The 16,221-nt window shown below is 44.3% G+C and overlaps 2 protein-coding genes across 3 annotated transcripts; both read left to right on the top strand.

Annotated features, from left to right (window-relative positions):
- Positions 1-3,113: 3,113 nt before the first annotated feature.
- Positions 3,114-5,589, top strand: LOC136699910 (biotinidase-like). The gene is made up of 3 exons (XM_066674969.1): positions 3,114-3,559; positions 3,950-4,099; positions 4,233-5,589. Exons 1-3 carry the CDS (start codon positions 3,341-3,343, stop codon positions 5,439-5,441), a joined length of 1,578 nt encoding a protein of 525 aa, XP_066531066.1. The 5' UTR covers positions 3,114-3,340; the 3' UTR covers positions 5,442-5,589.
- A 1,221-nt stretch (positions 5,590-6,810) lies between these two features.
- On the top strand, positions 6,811-15,557 carry LOC136699952 (biotinidase-like). 2 transcript variants are annotated; one of them, XM_066675037.1, is made up of 4 exons: positions 6,811-6,912; positions 12,902-13,026; positions 13,407-13,556; positions 14,190-15,557. In XM_066675037.1, exons 2-4 carry the CDS (start codon positions 12,973-12,975, stop codon positions 15,396-15,398), a joined length of 1,413 nt encoding a protein of 470 aa, XP_066531134.1. In that variant the 5' UTR covers positions 6,811-6,912; positions 12,902-12,972; the 3' UTR covers positions 15,399-15,557. The 2 variants fall into 2 exon arrangements, with proteins under 2 accessions (XP_066531134.1, XP_066531133.1); XM_066675036.1 differs by lacking the exon at positions 6,811-6,912 and having other exon boundaries at positions 12,650-13,026.
- Positions 15,558-16,221: the final 664 nt, after the last annotated feature.

Here is a 16,221-nt window from a genome sequence, read left to right as displayed (position 1 = left end):
ACAGCTTAGGAATTACTCTATTAAAAAAAAACTGGTAGGATATCACATGTAGTTCCAGCTGAAAAACATTATAGAACGGCTGTTTAATGCAAAGGGTGGGTTGTTAACAGTACAGGGAGGGTTTTAAAAGTCCAAATGCTCGTTAAATACATAAAAAAATATCTTTCCTCTACTTCGCAGAAATTCGTTTTTCGCGGGTGGTCTTGGAACGCATCCCCCACGAAAAAAGAGGGATTACTGTGCCATGAAAAACCTTTAAGGATAAATATTTCAGGATCAGAAATAAGCACGAGTCATGTAACTGAAAATCACACAAAACTCAACAATATGGGTCTGAAAGGACATGTAGCAGTCAAGAAGCCCCTACTAAGAAAAGGAAAATAACAGAAAAAATGGTGGAGTACGGTTTTATGGACTGAAGTGTCTCACACTTATTGGGAAGGTGCAGTGTTGTAATGTTCGATTTCATCAATTTCTGAACTTTGGATTTGTGGGGGAACATTTCACAACAGATTTCTTTGAAAAAAGAAAGCATGACCCTGGTAAAGTTTGGAAGTACAAATCAAGACACAGAAGGTGCAGAAAGTAAATACTGAAAATATTTAAATACTTTTAAACACTTTCCCTGTTGACTTCTCTGTTCAAATTAGTTTTTGAAACCTGATGATAATTAGTGCTTGCCTCCGAATATTTGGCCTGGACAATGGCACAACATGCTGGCTGTGGCCTAATTAAAATCACAGACCTCTCCTTATGTCTCACATGCAGTTTTAAAATAACACACACGCGGTTTTTTGAGGGATGTGTATTTGCACCCGTTGTAGCCTCATACGATGATTTGCTGCCTCTGTTTTCCTTCTGAATCTGACTACTGTTGCTGCTCTGTCATATGACTCCACTTAAAGCCCTGCCGAGATATACAAAGCCAACACACACACACACACACACACATATACACGGCTATTGCAGCATTAAGTCTCTGAAGAAAACAAGGTTAAATGTAATACAGATAATACTGTTTCCATCATTACAGAAGATGGAAGATGTAGTCTTCATGTCACCACATGCATTTTAAAGTGATATGAGTGATGCATGAGGGTCAGGTCATCAAGGTCATTGCATTGCCCCCTATATCAAATGTAAAGCATACTTTACAAATTAATTAATTAATTTATTTAAGACCTTGAAGCAGCTGCACATGAGCCCCATGTGAAGTGAGCACTAAAGGGTAGAAATCTCCATTGAGTCTCACAGGGCTGTGGAGCAGTGAAGATAATGCAATCAAATCATTCTCAAAACAATGTTACAGCAGTGGAAAGCCTTCTCTTTTTACTGTAAAAACAACGCAGATGAGTAGAGGATGTTACCACAGCAAAGGGGAACTAACTCACTGTTATTAATAACATTAGTATAATTCTTCCTGTTTGAAAAACTGCACATTTCTCCACTGCAGAGTCATGCTGCCATATCTTCTGTAGCAGACACGTTTTATAACTGTTACTCTTCAGGGAGCCTCCCACATTGAACAAAGAAATGCTACAAGATCTCTGTGTTATCTTATATTCTTGACCTTATCTCATACTCATATTTATCCCCCACATTGCTCGTCCATAATCGTACATCATATTAGGAAAATATTGTTTTACGTCATTCTCCCTCCTTACACATACCACTGTGTTGATTTTACTGCAGATCTCATTTTCTTGAGGCCACATCGGTCAAGATAATTCCCACACACTCTGCCTATTGGACTCGCTTCCAGACCCTCCAAATGAATGTGGTCTAGAAAACTAGACCACAATTAATATGTCCTTAAAACACTGAGTCACACTAAGGACGATTAACATCCCAATGTCAGCAGATTCATCAGGAAGGACACTGTGGTCACCAATATCTTCCAGAAACCTATTACGAAATGATGCAGTCACATAGTGTAGTGAATAAATGTGCAGCTACAGCAGAATCTGCCTGTTTCCCAGGCCACTGAGGTCACATGTTTACTGTGCAGAGCTCCGCAAAAGAAAGATCTGTTTGGAGACCATGGCACCATCATTCAGCAGGATGCTAGACAGCGTAGGTAGCTGGGATCAGTCAAAGATGATAGAGCTTACTCTTGTGTTCTTTAATTATTCATTCATTCATTATCTGTAAGCGATTATCCAGTTCAGGGTCACGGTGGGAACACACCCAGTCCTTCGCAGGGCGACACACTCACACCTAAGGACACTTTTGAGTCGTCAATCCACCTACCAACATGTGTTTTTGGACCGTGGGAAGAAACCAGGGCACCCGGAGGAAACCCATGCCGACATGGGGAGAGCACAGCAAACTCCTCACAGACAGTCACCCGGAGCAGGGATGAATGAATTTATGGCTTTGATCTGCTGCTCTACTACATGCACAACATTAGGGAGACTCATCACACTACTGAGAGAGGAGATGTAATGGTGGACATTCGGGCCACTGTGAAAGGCTGTTATATTTTGAACTGAAAGATCAACTGACCAATCACAGAAGAGCATTTTGGCACCAGTGCGGAACATGAGCTGGAAATTGATTGTTATGTAGCAGACATTTTGGAAACTCTTAAATTAATTTTTCGTTTTTGAGAGATTTTGCAGCTTCTATATTACATCAGATAGCATTGAGTCATGTCATAAACATAAGTAGGTAATGATCACTTTTAAACAATCATCACATTCTTTGGAGGGAGAGCTACAGAAATTACTAGCAAAATTATTCCATTTTGAAATTTGCAAATTAGTATTTTTTATTATTTATTTATTTATTTTTTGCCTGGATCTGAATTTGACTCTATAATATGCAGTTATATGTAATTCGGTTTCAAATGCAGATAATACAAAAGAAACCCACCAATATCTTTGCACAGAGCTTTGAACTTCAGAATAAAAACACAATAACATGTTTAAAAGCACTGGGGAAAAGCCTAAATAAAGATTTGTAGATCGGCAAAATCACTTGTTTTCAGCTCGTCTTGGCAACTGCGCATGCGCTTACCGTAGGCCATTTCTGTGCGCTGATTGGCTGCTTTTACCTAAGGGCGGGACTTGCGTTGTAAACAGACGTCATGTTGAGCTTTCACATAGATTTAGATCAGCGACTTAACACTCTACTGTGTGTTGTTCATGTCTGAAAGAATTAAGAGTGTATATCATATAATCATGCAGTACCATATATGTAAAACCTATCGTGTTCTACTTTAGAAAAATAGTAATAAATAATCCTTGGGGCAGTGGAGTCACCTTTGAGCTGTGGGCAGGTTCAGGAGGAGACTGTGGATAGTTCAGGGAGCACGGAGTGATCAGTCGTTGTGTTCCTCATGGCGTTTTGTGTTTTAACAGTTGTTATTTTCTCACTGTGCCTGGGTGGTCTTCCCCAGGTCAGAGCTGATGGTCTGTCTTATGTTGCTGCAGTGTATGAGCACAAGGTCATCCTGAACCCCCATCCCAGGGTACCCCAGGAGAGGAAAGCTGCTCTGGCTCACATGAAGCAAAACCTGGATGTGTTTGAGGAACAGACTGCACTGGCCGCCAAACAGGTGACACACAACTCACACACACTGAACTAATGTACTATAAAGAGAGAGATGGATGGATTGAGGAATAGACACATAGATTAGGTGGATTGACAGATATAGATACGTGGATAGATGAATAGATAGAAGGGGAATGAAAGCCCAGTTATGCCCCTCCAGGCCTCGCTACTGGGGGCAACATCTTTAAAACTTTGTTTAAAATATTAAACTGAAACATGTAATTAAATCCCTGCCATGATCCTACAATTCTTTCTCAAACAAAATCAAATTCAGTAAAACAACAGTAGTCAAGATCACAGGGTTGTTGTTTGTAGAGAATGTGACTTTTTTTAATAGCTAATTTAAATATTCTTTAAATAGTGAATCTAAATTGAACCCAAACCTCTTTAACAGGGAGCTCAGATCATAGTCTTCCCAGAGGATGGCATTCATGGATTTAACTTCAGCAGATCATCCATAGCTGCTTACCTGGAGACCGTGCCGGACCCTGGACTGGTCACCTGGAGTCCATGCGCTGATCCATACAGATTCAACAACACAGAGGTACTGCTTATTAATATGCTTTTTTCAGTATTACATGAATATAAAAATCAATTTTCACAGCTTTTCTGCAAATTACAAATCCTTTATATTAGTTGCATGGAGAGACCAGTTCTACATACGATTGTTTCCTCAGGTGCTCCAACGTCTGAGCTGCATGGCTCAGAAGAATCATATCTTCTTGGTGGCAAACCTGCCCGATTGTCAGGTCTGTAACAGATCAGCAGACACTCACTGTCCACCTGACGGCCAGTACCAGTTTAACACAGATGTTGTGTTCAGCGACAACGGGACCATCGTGGCCAGGTACCACAAACAGAACCTGTACTTTGAAGCTGCTTTTGATACGCCTCCTAATGTCGAGTATGTCACATTCAGCACTCCGTTCGCCGGTCGTTTTGGGGTGTTTACCTGCTTTGATATATTATTCCGGGAGCCGGTGGTGACACTTATAGAGGACATGGGTATCAGGCAGCTAGTGTATCCGACAGCTTGGATGAACCAGCTCCCCCTGCTGGATGCAGTGCAGTTCCAGCGCTCCTTCTCCTACTCAGCTGGGGTCACTTTGCTGGCCGCCAACGTACGAGCTGCAGCTTTGGGAATGACAGGAAGTGGCATTTACACTCCTTGGGATGCTCTTCACCATCATGACATGGTTGGAGAATTTGGGAAACTGCTGGTGAAGAGGATTCCAGTTCTGGATCCCTCTTTGATAGGGGATGGAGTAGGAAAAGATGGAATTTTAATTCCATATTCTGGCCACCCCAAGGATAATAGACCAGAGACGGATAAGGACAAGGCTTGGGCAGACGCAGCTTTATTCCCTAGGATTGGAGGAGGATATTGCCTAAAAGAAGAGTGCAGTGTGGAACCTACTTTTTTCAACTCTGTAATGATGTATGATAACTTCACTCTGCTGCCACTTCAAGGCGAAGCAGGGAATCTCACAGTGTGTGATGGATCCCTCTGCTGTCACATGCTCTTCCAGAGAACAGCTCCTCAAAAGGAAGAGCTTTACGCACTGGGGGCATTTAATGGGCTCCATGTGGTCCATGGCACATATTACCTAGAGATTTGTACGTTGGTCAGATGCACAGGGCTAGAGAAGGAAAGCTGTGGAGGAGAAACTGAACATGCTCAGACTCTTGTTGACTTCCACCTGGTTGGGACTTTCAGCACTAAGCATGTTTACGCTGGTATTTTGGGCAGCGGAATGACCCTGGACCTTCCAGATCACTCCGGCTGGGAGAACAGCAGCAGATTCTACATGAGCAAGACAGGAATGACCAATGGACTCGTCACCGCAATGTTATATGGGAGAAACTATGAGAAGGACAGTACATAAACAACAGCTATTCAGCTTACGCATCTTAAGGAACAGTCAAACAGTGAATAAAATAGTGAATATAATGTGTCATATATTGCCTTATATAATTCCCTGTTTAAATAATCAAATAATATTCATATAATGTATCTCTAATGTAGAACTGGACTTACCGTATGACAAAATAAAAAATGTTTAATTCATGATTTTTTAGTAATCATTTGAACAACGCAAGTGGCCAAGTCATAGTCCTGACCTCAAGTTTCTTTGCACTCATATATAAAAGGCAATATTTTCTAAACACACACCAAGCATTCACACTCTCAGCCACACACCCACAAACAAATGTATACACTCATCTTTTCTCTGCATTGAGTTACTGTATTACAAATGCTGTGATTCACCAAAGACCAGAGCTGAACGTGTAGAAACCCCGTCGGCACCTTGATCGCTGGTCTCGGACTCTTAGGTAAGAAATATGAAATGTGACAAGGCCATTTTTGTTTGTTTGTTTTCTAAGAAAACTTCTCTCCAAAAAATTTATCTTCAAATAATCATTCACTCCTGCAGCAACAGGGACTGGAACAGCTGCACATGACAGCACTTCAAAATTCACAGCAGTCCAAGTCTTGGTTGATTTTGTTTGCAATAAATTAGCCTTAAAAACAAAAAGAGGAAATCAAAAATCAACCCTAAATGAAATCATAATAAACAGTTGGGGAAACAACTTGGTCCCTTCTGATCCACAAATGTGGCCAGCAGGCAAACAAGCCAGCGCTAGGTGACACTGTTGTTTTAGGACGTGTGGGGACAACTTAAACGGAGACGCATTTGCGAAATATTTAACATGAACATGTGGAAGTTCAAACAAAATGCCGCCGAAACCACTGAATTCAGCTTTATATCACATACAATCAGGAGGTGGATCACTGGGGAACACTTGAAGGTGCCCTAAATTTAACGACGTTAAAGTCCAGCGGTACTATCCTAGTTTCGCTGCAGAACAGTGTTGTCAAATAAAATACTTTAAATTCATCTCGTATTTGGACACTAAAAGTGGTGTTGCGTACTGGACTGATATGGGACGAGATGTGTTTCGTATTTTTGCTATTAGTCTGTTAAAACGGGTGATTTGTTTCAGACAGACACCCTCCGACGGAGGGCGGGTACCCCTCCGGGCCCCTAAACAAAATATGCGCTTCTTATTGGTCATCACTTTAATTTAGCCAATCAGCAGTCAGAGTCAGCTGTCTATGCGACAGCCAATGGAGTCATAGTCCCGGGGTTGTTTTGCTGCGGCCCTGAGAGGAACAGGTCAGTCCTGAAACACTGGTGAAAACAACAGTGCCACCTAGGGGTGGCTTGTTCGCCTGCTGGCCACATTTGTGGATCAGGCTGCATTTGAATTTAGATCTGGTGAAATGCGAAAGGAAAGTCTCAAAATCCAAAAACCCGCGAGAGGAAATTAACAAATGCACGTTACGGAAAACACGTGAGTGACTTGATCCACAAACACAGATTCAACAATTTACAAATAAATTTTAAATTCGAGACTTCGACTTTACAAATATTTGCAATGTAAATTTAAACAAATGTATTTATTTTCGCATAAAATATGGTGCATCTATGAAAACAAAATAACATTTATGAATGTAACTGTATTTGTACAAATTGCAGTCTGTGAGACAGAGATTGGGATGTGTTAATTTGTGAACAGTGAAACATATTTGTGACATATTTGTGATTAACATTTACGCATTTGTAAAGTATTTTGAGACTAATCTCTCTCCATAAGTGCCAGGCAGTCGGCCACATTGCACAGAAACCTTCTTGCACGCTCTAAAAATCGCTAGTTACGAATGTAACTGTGGTTCTATGAATGCTGGATGACTGCCAGATGGCGGTGTAACCTTGTGGATATTCCCATGGGCACGTCTACTGGACCGAGTAAAAATACCAACAAAGTCACGTGACCCAGCCCCTATAAGGGCCACCGGACATGTATAAACATCCTCTGACAACACCTCGCGAAACCACGAGCTGACCGAGGGACAAATGACTCTGGCGGTCATCCAGCCATTGGATACATACATTCGTAACTAGCATTCTATTTCATGCCTCCTGACCACCAGAGGGCGGTGTAACCTTGTGGATGATGCATACACCAACTTGGCCACGAGGGCAGCGCATACACCAACTTGGCCACGAGAGCAGCCACATTAAGCTGATAAAACCTTGCAAAGGTACTTGGGGATGACCATGTCGCTGCTGAACAGACATCAGCGAGAGGGACCCCCCGAAGCACAGCCCAGGATGTGGAGACTCTTTAGTAGAGTGACATTTAGCTGTGCCAGGAAGCATCATACCAGACGCCGTATAGGCTGAAGTAATCACCTGGACCACCCAGCGTAAAAGACCTTGCCTATAAAGTGTCCCGCCGACAGTGCAGCCTCCGAAACAGACAAAGAGCTGATCAGTACGGCGAATGGGCTCCGTAACTGAAATGTACTGTCGCAGTGCACGAACAGGGCACAAAACAGAAGGCAGATTAGAGTCTTCATCCATAGGCTTGGACAACTCTAAGGACTGGTTAACAAAAGAGGGTGTCAGCACTTTAGGCAGGAACACAGGATTCGGCCACAGAGTAACACCGGAAAAGTCGAGCCACCAACGCAAACAGGTGGCACTAACTGAAAGTGCATGTAACTCACTGACACGTTTTATTGAATCAATTGCCAACAAAAAGGCAGTTTTAAGAGAAATCCCCTTAGCATCAGCAAGAGAAAGCGGCTTAAGTGGGGGCCCTTGTAGATAATCCAGCACACAGTGCAAATCCCACTGTGGACTGCGAGGAACTCTGAAAGGTCTGATGCGACAAGCACCTTTAAGAAAACTGCAGATCAGTCTATGGGCATCCAGAGATGACCCATTTATCCCCATGTGGTAGGTAGAGATGGCAGCAACATAGACTTTCAGTGTAGATGGAGATCTCCCTGCATCCAACAGATGCTGAAGGAAATTAAGCACCACAGAAAGGCCACAAGAGGCAGGAGACACCTCCAAGTACTGCACCATTCAGAGACCAGCTTCCAGCGATTTCTGTACAAAAGCCGTGTAGACGGTGCTCTTGCACTCTCCACGGTGTGTCTCACAGAAGGATGACAACTCGTTAAAACATCTGGGGACCTAGCGGCCACACCCAAAGCTGAAGGTGTTCCGGATGGGGGTGCCAGACCTGCCCCCCCCCATCTGCGTAAGAAGGTCCCCCCACAGGGGGAAAGGCCAAGGATCGCCGAGCAAATCACGGTCTGCCAGGCCACTGTGGAGCTACTAGCAGAACCCTGTGTCTGCACTGGCGGATCCTGAGAAGAACATTCAAAAGGAGAGGTATCGGTGGAAAAGCATACAGAAGGAAACGTGGCCAATCATGTGCCAAGGCATCCGTCCCCATCGCTCCTCGTTCTTCTGTGCGAGAAAACCACTGCAGGCAGTGAGTGGTGGTAATGCTGGCAAAGAGATCCACTGCAGCCACAGCATCGCGGTCCCAGATTTGATGCACCACCTCTGGATGCAGCCGCCATTTTCCTGGGTCGAGCCTCTGTCTTGACAAAAAGTCCGCCACCGGGTTGAGAGTCCCAGGCAGATGAATTGCCCGCAGTGACGCCAGCCTCCGAAATGCCAACGTGAGTATGCGGCATGTCAGACGCAAAGCAGACAGGGAACGAGTGCTGCCCTGGTGGTTGAAACCACTGTCATGTTGTCTGAACGAACAATCACATGTTGCCCACGGAGATGCGGCAGGAAGTGCTGCAGCACCAGAAACACAGCATGTAACTTGAGGAGATTTAGGTGGTCCTGTGCACGGAGGGGGTTCCACAAACCCTGCACTGCTCTGTGCTGCCATACAGCACCCCAGCCTGTGAGAGAAGCATCGGTGGTGATCACCTCTCAGCGCGTTACTACGGTACCCCCGCTGTGAGAAAAGAACAGCGCCTCCACAGACTGAGTGCCTCCTCGCATGTTTGATCGATCGTCACCAATGTGTGCCTGTGATGAATCGGATCGAGCCTCAGCCGAATGACCCAACTCTGAAATGGGCGCAGTTCTAACAAGCCGAGCATGCACCTGGTGAAAACTCGGAGGGCCAGAGATAGGCTGAACGGGAGGACTCGGAATTGATACATGTGATTCAGAAACGCAAACCGGAGAAAACGGCGGTGTACGCTCGCAACAGGAACGTGGAAATATGCATCCTTCAGATCCAGAGTAGTGAACCATTCTTGCGGCTGAATGATGTGAATCACATCCCCCGCTCGGAGCATCTTGAACGGGAGGCGTTTGAGATGGCAATTCAAAGCCCGTAAATCCAGAATTGGACGGAGGCCGCCATTGCTTTTTGGCACCAGAAAATTTTTTAACAGTGGCCCTGAATCAATGCTGGACACTTCACCTCCTCTATGGCCCCTTTTAACAGAAGAGAACTTACTTCCTCCTGTAGAGCGGTGGAATGAAGCAAACTTTTTACAAGCGTCTGGGTCAAGTGCGCGATTCGGGGGTTTGATTCCTGAACTGGAGTCGATACCCTGAAGTTAACGTTGAAAGGACCCACGGATCTGTACACACTGTGGCTTAAGTGGCCAGCTGGGACTCTGAACAGCACAGCTGGCAAATCATGCCTGTCAGCGTGAAGTGTGGGACGTTTTAATAACAGTTGCATGGGCACCGAGAAGGAGCCCATTGGCGGCGGAAAGATTCAGAAGTGTGCAGTGATGATCGCTGAGCTGTCTGAGTAGACGTATGACTGTACCCAGAAGAATGTCTGCGCTGCAGTTGCGAGCGCTGAGGAGGGCGGAAACGCGGCTGGCGTCGCTGTCCCAACTGCTGCTAGTGAACTTCTGTTACACGAGCGTGTCGCTCCAGTGCCTCCTTAGCTGCTGATCTGTACAGCTGGCCTGGTACAAAAGGAAGCTTCCTGAGCATACATAAGGCTGCCCAACTCCTGCATGATAAAACCCATACCATGAAGAACTGTCTGAAGAGCACCTCCGAAATCAGGAGGCATGTTCGCCAGCTGAGGAGTCCATTTCCAGAAGGAGATGAGAAAGCATATTATCCAGCCGCCCTTTGCGCGCACTGTGAGCATAAACCTTAACAAGCCCATCATCAGTATATCTGCACGCCTTGCTCGGACAACGCAAATTAGCGCACAATGCTTCGTCAGGCGAAATGACCAGAGAAGCTACACAAGGCTCCACCGAGGGCATATGGTCTAATCCGAACCAAGCCGCGTCACCCATATTCCAGAAAGCCAGAGCGATAGATGCAGGTCACAAGCATGAGACTGTTGTGGAATATGCAGACTGAAACTCTTCCACAAAAGCAGCGCATGGTGGAATGAAAACAGGCATGTCCATAGATGCGTGTTTAAAGTAAGCACTCGTGTCCGAGCTGGCCTGCGTAGGAGCCGAGCCCAGTTGGTCTAACGTAGCTTGAACCATCGCTGGAAGAGAACCGTTGTCCAGCGCGCTTTCACAATCCACAACAGAGGCCGAACGAAGCAGCGAGTGAGGCTGCTGAGCCTGGAGCTGCGCAAGTAAAGCCTCCACACACTCCAAGCGTGTAAGAAGTTTCCCTGGTATTTCTTCAACGTAGGAGCAGACAGCACCTGCAAGGAAGAGCGTTTTTTTCCACACTGAACAGACTAGAACAGAAGCGAGCCGGTGCTGGCGTGTAGCGAGCGGAATTGTAGCGCAGTGCACACAGGAATCAACGAGTGCTTCGCGCAGGTGGCACAAAGGTCATCAGGCTGTAAGGGCGTGAAACATGCACGACAGGCCAGGGCATCTATAGCACTGCAGTCGTAATGGAAACGAGGCAGTCAGGAGTACAGACAGCGCAGCCCAAGAGCACTGTATTACGTGCCCAGAGGACTACACGTCTGACGTGAACCTAACAGCGCTGGAACTGAGACAAGTTCAGGGAAAGTGCACAAAGCTCAAGGAACCTGGGCGTGCGGGGTAACTACAATACTCACAGCCCGGGCACAAGTGCTGGGTGGCAAAGTTAAAGATGAAGTAGATGTAGTAGAGAACAGCTCGTGAGGGCAGAAAAAAACTGCAGCTCCGTGAGTTGTGAACGGTCCAGAGCGTGAGAGGAAAAAGAGGACATTCATACATGTCCGGTGGCCCTTATAGGGGCTGGGTCACGTGTAACTTTGTTGGTATTTTCACTTGGTCCATTAGACGTGCCCATGGGAATATCCTCAAGGTTACACTGCCCTCTGGCGGTCAGGAGGCATGAAATAGAACACGTGTGCAGAATTGTGGCACAAAAATAACGCCATACTGATGGTGCCAATATCTTTGCACAGAGCTATAAACTAAATAATAAAACCACAATGACGCTGCAAAAACGCTTGAATGCACTGCGAAAAAACCTAAATAAAGGTTTCTAGATCAGCAAAACCACTTGTTTTCACCTCGTCATGGCAACTGTGCATGCGCTTTCCTTACGCAATTTCTGTGCGCTGATTGGCTGCTTTTACCTAAGGGCGGGACTTGCATTGTAAACAGACGCCATGTTGAGCTTTCACATAGATTTTGATCAGTGACTTAACACTATACTGTGTGTTGTTCATGTCTGAGAGAATTATATCATATAATATGCAGTACCATATATGATGGGTAAATGCATACTAATACCAATGAGTAATATTGATAATGATAAACCAATATATTCACTGAGTAATTATACTAAGTAATCTTGATTACTACATTGTGACCCAGGGCACAATATTATAATAGGTAAGAAAGTTTGGAGATTCTGAGATTAAAATAGGGAAGTAGGAGAAGAAGTGAGAAGTCCAATTAATAAGTTGAAGAACATCCTGAGTACAGCCTGAACTCTACCTAACCATCTGCAATCATTTTGCTGACAGAAGTGAAATGAAAGATATCAAATACATGCAAAACAATCAATGTCTGGGTTTGTGAAATTAGACATGATGTAATAATGTCCAAAGGGTACCTATGATGCGTGGTGTACGTGCAGAAGGGGCACATGACAGTGGGGTGTACGTGACTGGGGTCCTATATATACACTACGGAAAATGTTTGACTAAACTGGAGATTGGAGAGAATACTTGACTCCATGTCTTTATTCTTCTGATTTGTCTTTGGGCCTAAGAATTCTTTGAGTATCGAGCTTCATTCCTGGTGACAGATTGCCATAACACCATATATGTAAAACCTATCGTGTTCTACTTTAGAAAAATAGTAATAAGTAAATAATCCCTGGGGCAGTGGAGTCACCTTTGAGCTGTGGGCAGGTTCAGGAGGAGACTGTGGATAGTTCAGGGAGCACGGAGTGATCAGTCGTTGTGTTCCTCATGGCGTTTTGTGTTTTAACAGTTGTTTTTTTCTCACTGTGCCTGGGTGGTCTTCCCCAGGTCAGAGCTGATGGTCTGTCTTATGTTGCTGCAGTGTATGAGCACAAGGTCATCCTGAACCCCCATCCCAGGGTACCCCAGGAGAGGAAAGCTGCTCTGGCTCACATGAAGCAAAACCTGGATGTGTATGAGGAACAGACTGCACTGGCCGCCAAACAGGTGACACACAACTCACACACACTGAACTAATGTACTATAAAGAGAGAGATGGATGGAATAGACACATAGATTAGGTGGATTGACAGATATAGATACGTGGATAGATGAATAGATAGAAGGGGAATGAAAACCCAGTTATGCCCCTCCAGGCCTCGCTCCTAGGGGCAACATCTTTAAAATGTTTAAAATATTAAACTGAAACATGTAATTAAATCCCTGCCATGATCCTACAATTCTTTCTCAAACAAAATCAAATTCAGTAAAACAACAGTAGTCAAGATCACAGGGTTGTTGTTTGTAGAGAATGTGACTTTTTTGAATAGCTAATTTAAATATTCTTTAAATAGTGAATCTAAATTGAACCCAAACCTCTTTAACAGGGAGCTCAGATCATAGTCTTCCCAGAGGATGGCATTCATGGATTTAACTTCAGCAGATCATCCATAGTTGCTTACCTGGAGACCGTGCCGGACCCTGGACTGGTCACCTGGAGTCCATGCGCTGATCCATACAGATTCAACAACACAGAGGTACTGCTTAATAATATGCTTTTTTCAGTATTACATGAATATAAAAATCAATTATCACAGCTTTTCTGCAAATTACAAATCCTTTATATTAGTTGCATGGAGAGACCATTTCTCTTTTTCACTTTCACAAGAGAGTGTGGGTGTGGAAAATCATTGATCCTATATCAAACACATTTGTACATGTCTGCATCCTGTTTAGTGAAGTCGAGGACCAGTGTGTGCTCCAAAAGATTACCAGCTTTATACAGCAGACAAAAGTTCCAGAAATGATCTGAGTAATCTTCAGGAGAGGAAATGACTTCAGTGAATCTGCACTGAAAGTCAGAGAGAGATTTGTTATATATATTGACACATACACACTTTATATATCTGAGTGCATCCACATTGTAATTATGAACCTTTACTCAGAAGTATGTGTAATCCCATTAACTTAAAAAACAAGCAAGATTTTAACACAGTACCCAGGCTTTGTCTCAAGAACAATTTCTCTACCTCCCGCCCCTCAGTCTGGGTCCTAACTGAATTCCCCTACTTCTTTGTTTTGTTGTGTTTAATGCCATTTGAAAACAATGAAAAGTGAACTCCCGTCTTCCTCACTTTATCAATAAGTTCTACATGCGATTTTTTCCTCAGGTGCTTCAACGTCTGAGCTGCATGGCTCAGAAGAATCATATCTTCTTGGTGGCAAACCTGCCCGATTGTCAGGTCTGTAACAGATCAGCGGACCCTCACTGTCCACCTGACGGCCAGTACCAGTTTAACACAGATGTTGTGTTCAGCGACAACGGGACCATCGTGGCCAGGTACCACAAACAGAACCTGTTCTTCGAGGATTCTTTTGATACGCCTCCAAAAGTCGAGTATGTCACATTCAGCACTCCGTTCGCCGGTCGATTTGGGGTGTTTACCTGCTTTGATATATTATTCCGGGAGCCGGTGGTGACACTTATAGAGGACATGGGTATCAGGCAGCTAGTGTTTCCTACAGCTTGGATGAACCATCTCCCCCTGCTGGATGCAGTGCAGTTCCAGCGTGCCTTCTCCTACTCGTCTGGGGTGACTTTGCTGGCCGCCAACCTACGAGCTGCAGATTTCAGAATGACAGGAAGTGGCATTTACACTCCTTGGGATTCTCTTTACAATCATAGCAAGATTGAACAATCTGGGAAACTGCTGGTGAAGAGGATTCCAGTTCTGGGTCCCTCTTTGATAGGGGATGGAGTAGGAAAAGATGTAATTTTAATTCCATATTCTGGCCACCCCAAGGATAATAGACCAGAGACGGATAAGGACAAGGCTTGGGCGGACGCAGCTTTATTCCCCAGGATTGGAGGAGGAGATTGCCTAAAAGAAGAGTGCAGTGTGGAACCTAATTATTTCTACTCTTTAATGATGCGTGATAACTTCACCATGCTGCCACTTCAAGGCGAAGCAGGGAATCTCACAGTGTGTGATGGATCCCTCTGCTGTCACATGCTCTTCCAGAGAACAGCTCCTCAGAAGGAAGAGCTTTACGCACTGGGGGCATTTAATGGGCTCCATGTGGTCCATGGGACATATTACCTAGAAATTTGTGCGTTGGTCAGATGCACAGGGCTAGAGAAGGAAAGCTGTGGAGGAGGAATTGAGCATGCTCAGACTCTTGTTGATTTCCACCTGGTTGGGACATTCAGCACTAAGCATGTTTATGCTGGTATTTTGGGCAGCAAAACGACCCTGGAACTTCCAGATCACTCCGGCTGGGAGAGCAGCAGCAGATACTACATGAGCAAGACAGGAATGACCAATGGACTCGTCACCGCAATGTTATATGGGAGAGACTATGAGAAGGACAGTACATAAACAACAGCTATTCAGCTTAGAGTACGCATCTTAGGGAACAGTCAAACAGTGAATAAAATAGTGAATATAATGTGTTATATATTGCCTTATATAATTCCCTGTTTAAATAATCAAATAATATTCATATAATGTATCTCTAATGTAGGACTGGACCTACCGTATGACCAAATAAAAAAAAAGTTTAATTCATGATTTATTAGTAATCATTTAAACAACGCAAGTGGCCAAGTCATAGTCCTGACCTCAAGTTTCTTTGCACTCATATATAAAAGGCAATATTTTCTAAACACACACCAAGCATTCACACTCTCAGCCACACACCCACAAACAAATGTATACACTCATCTTTTTTTTCTGCATTGAGTTACTGTATTACAAATGCTGTGATTCACCAAAGACCAGAGCTGAACGTGTAGAAACCCCGTCGGCACCTTGATCGCTGGTCTCGGACTCTTAGGTAAGAAATATGAAATGTGACAAGGCCTTTTTTTTTGTTTGTTTTCTAAGAAAACTTCTCTCCAAAAAATTTGTCTTCAAATAATCATTCACTCCTGCAGCAACAGGGACTGGAACAGCTGCACATGACAGCACTTCAACATTCACAGCAGTCCAAGTCTTGGTTGATTTTGTTTGCAATAAATTAGCCTTAAAAACAAAAAGAGGAAATCAAAAATCAACCCTAAATGAAATCATGCTTAGAAAAAAAAAAAATCAGTTGGGGGAACAACTTGGTCCCTTCGGCTGGGGCTCCCACAGCCTTCAGTTCTGAACATTCACACTTCCTCCTCCTACTGCCAGAGAGGAGGTTTCTGGGAACTGTTGT

The sequence above is a fragment of the Hoplias malabaricus genome, chromosome 6, assembly GCF_029633855.1.
Source record: "Hoplias malabaricus isolate fHopMal1 chromosome 6, fHopMal1.hap1, whole genome shotgun sequence".
Classification (NCBI taxonomy): domain Eukaryota; kingdom Metazoa; phylum Chordata; class Actinopteri; order Characiformes; family Erythrinidae; genus Hoplias; species Hoplias malabaricus.
This window is presented reverse-complemented; position numbering and strand designations above follow the sequence as displayed.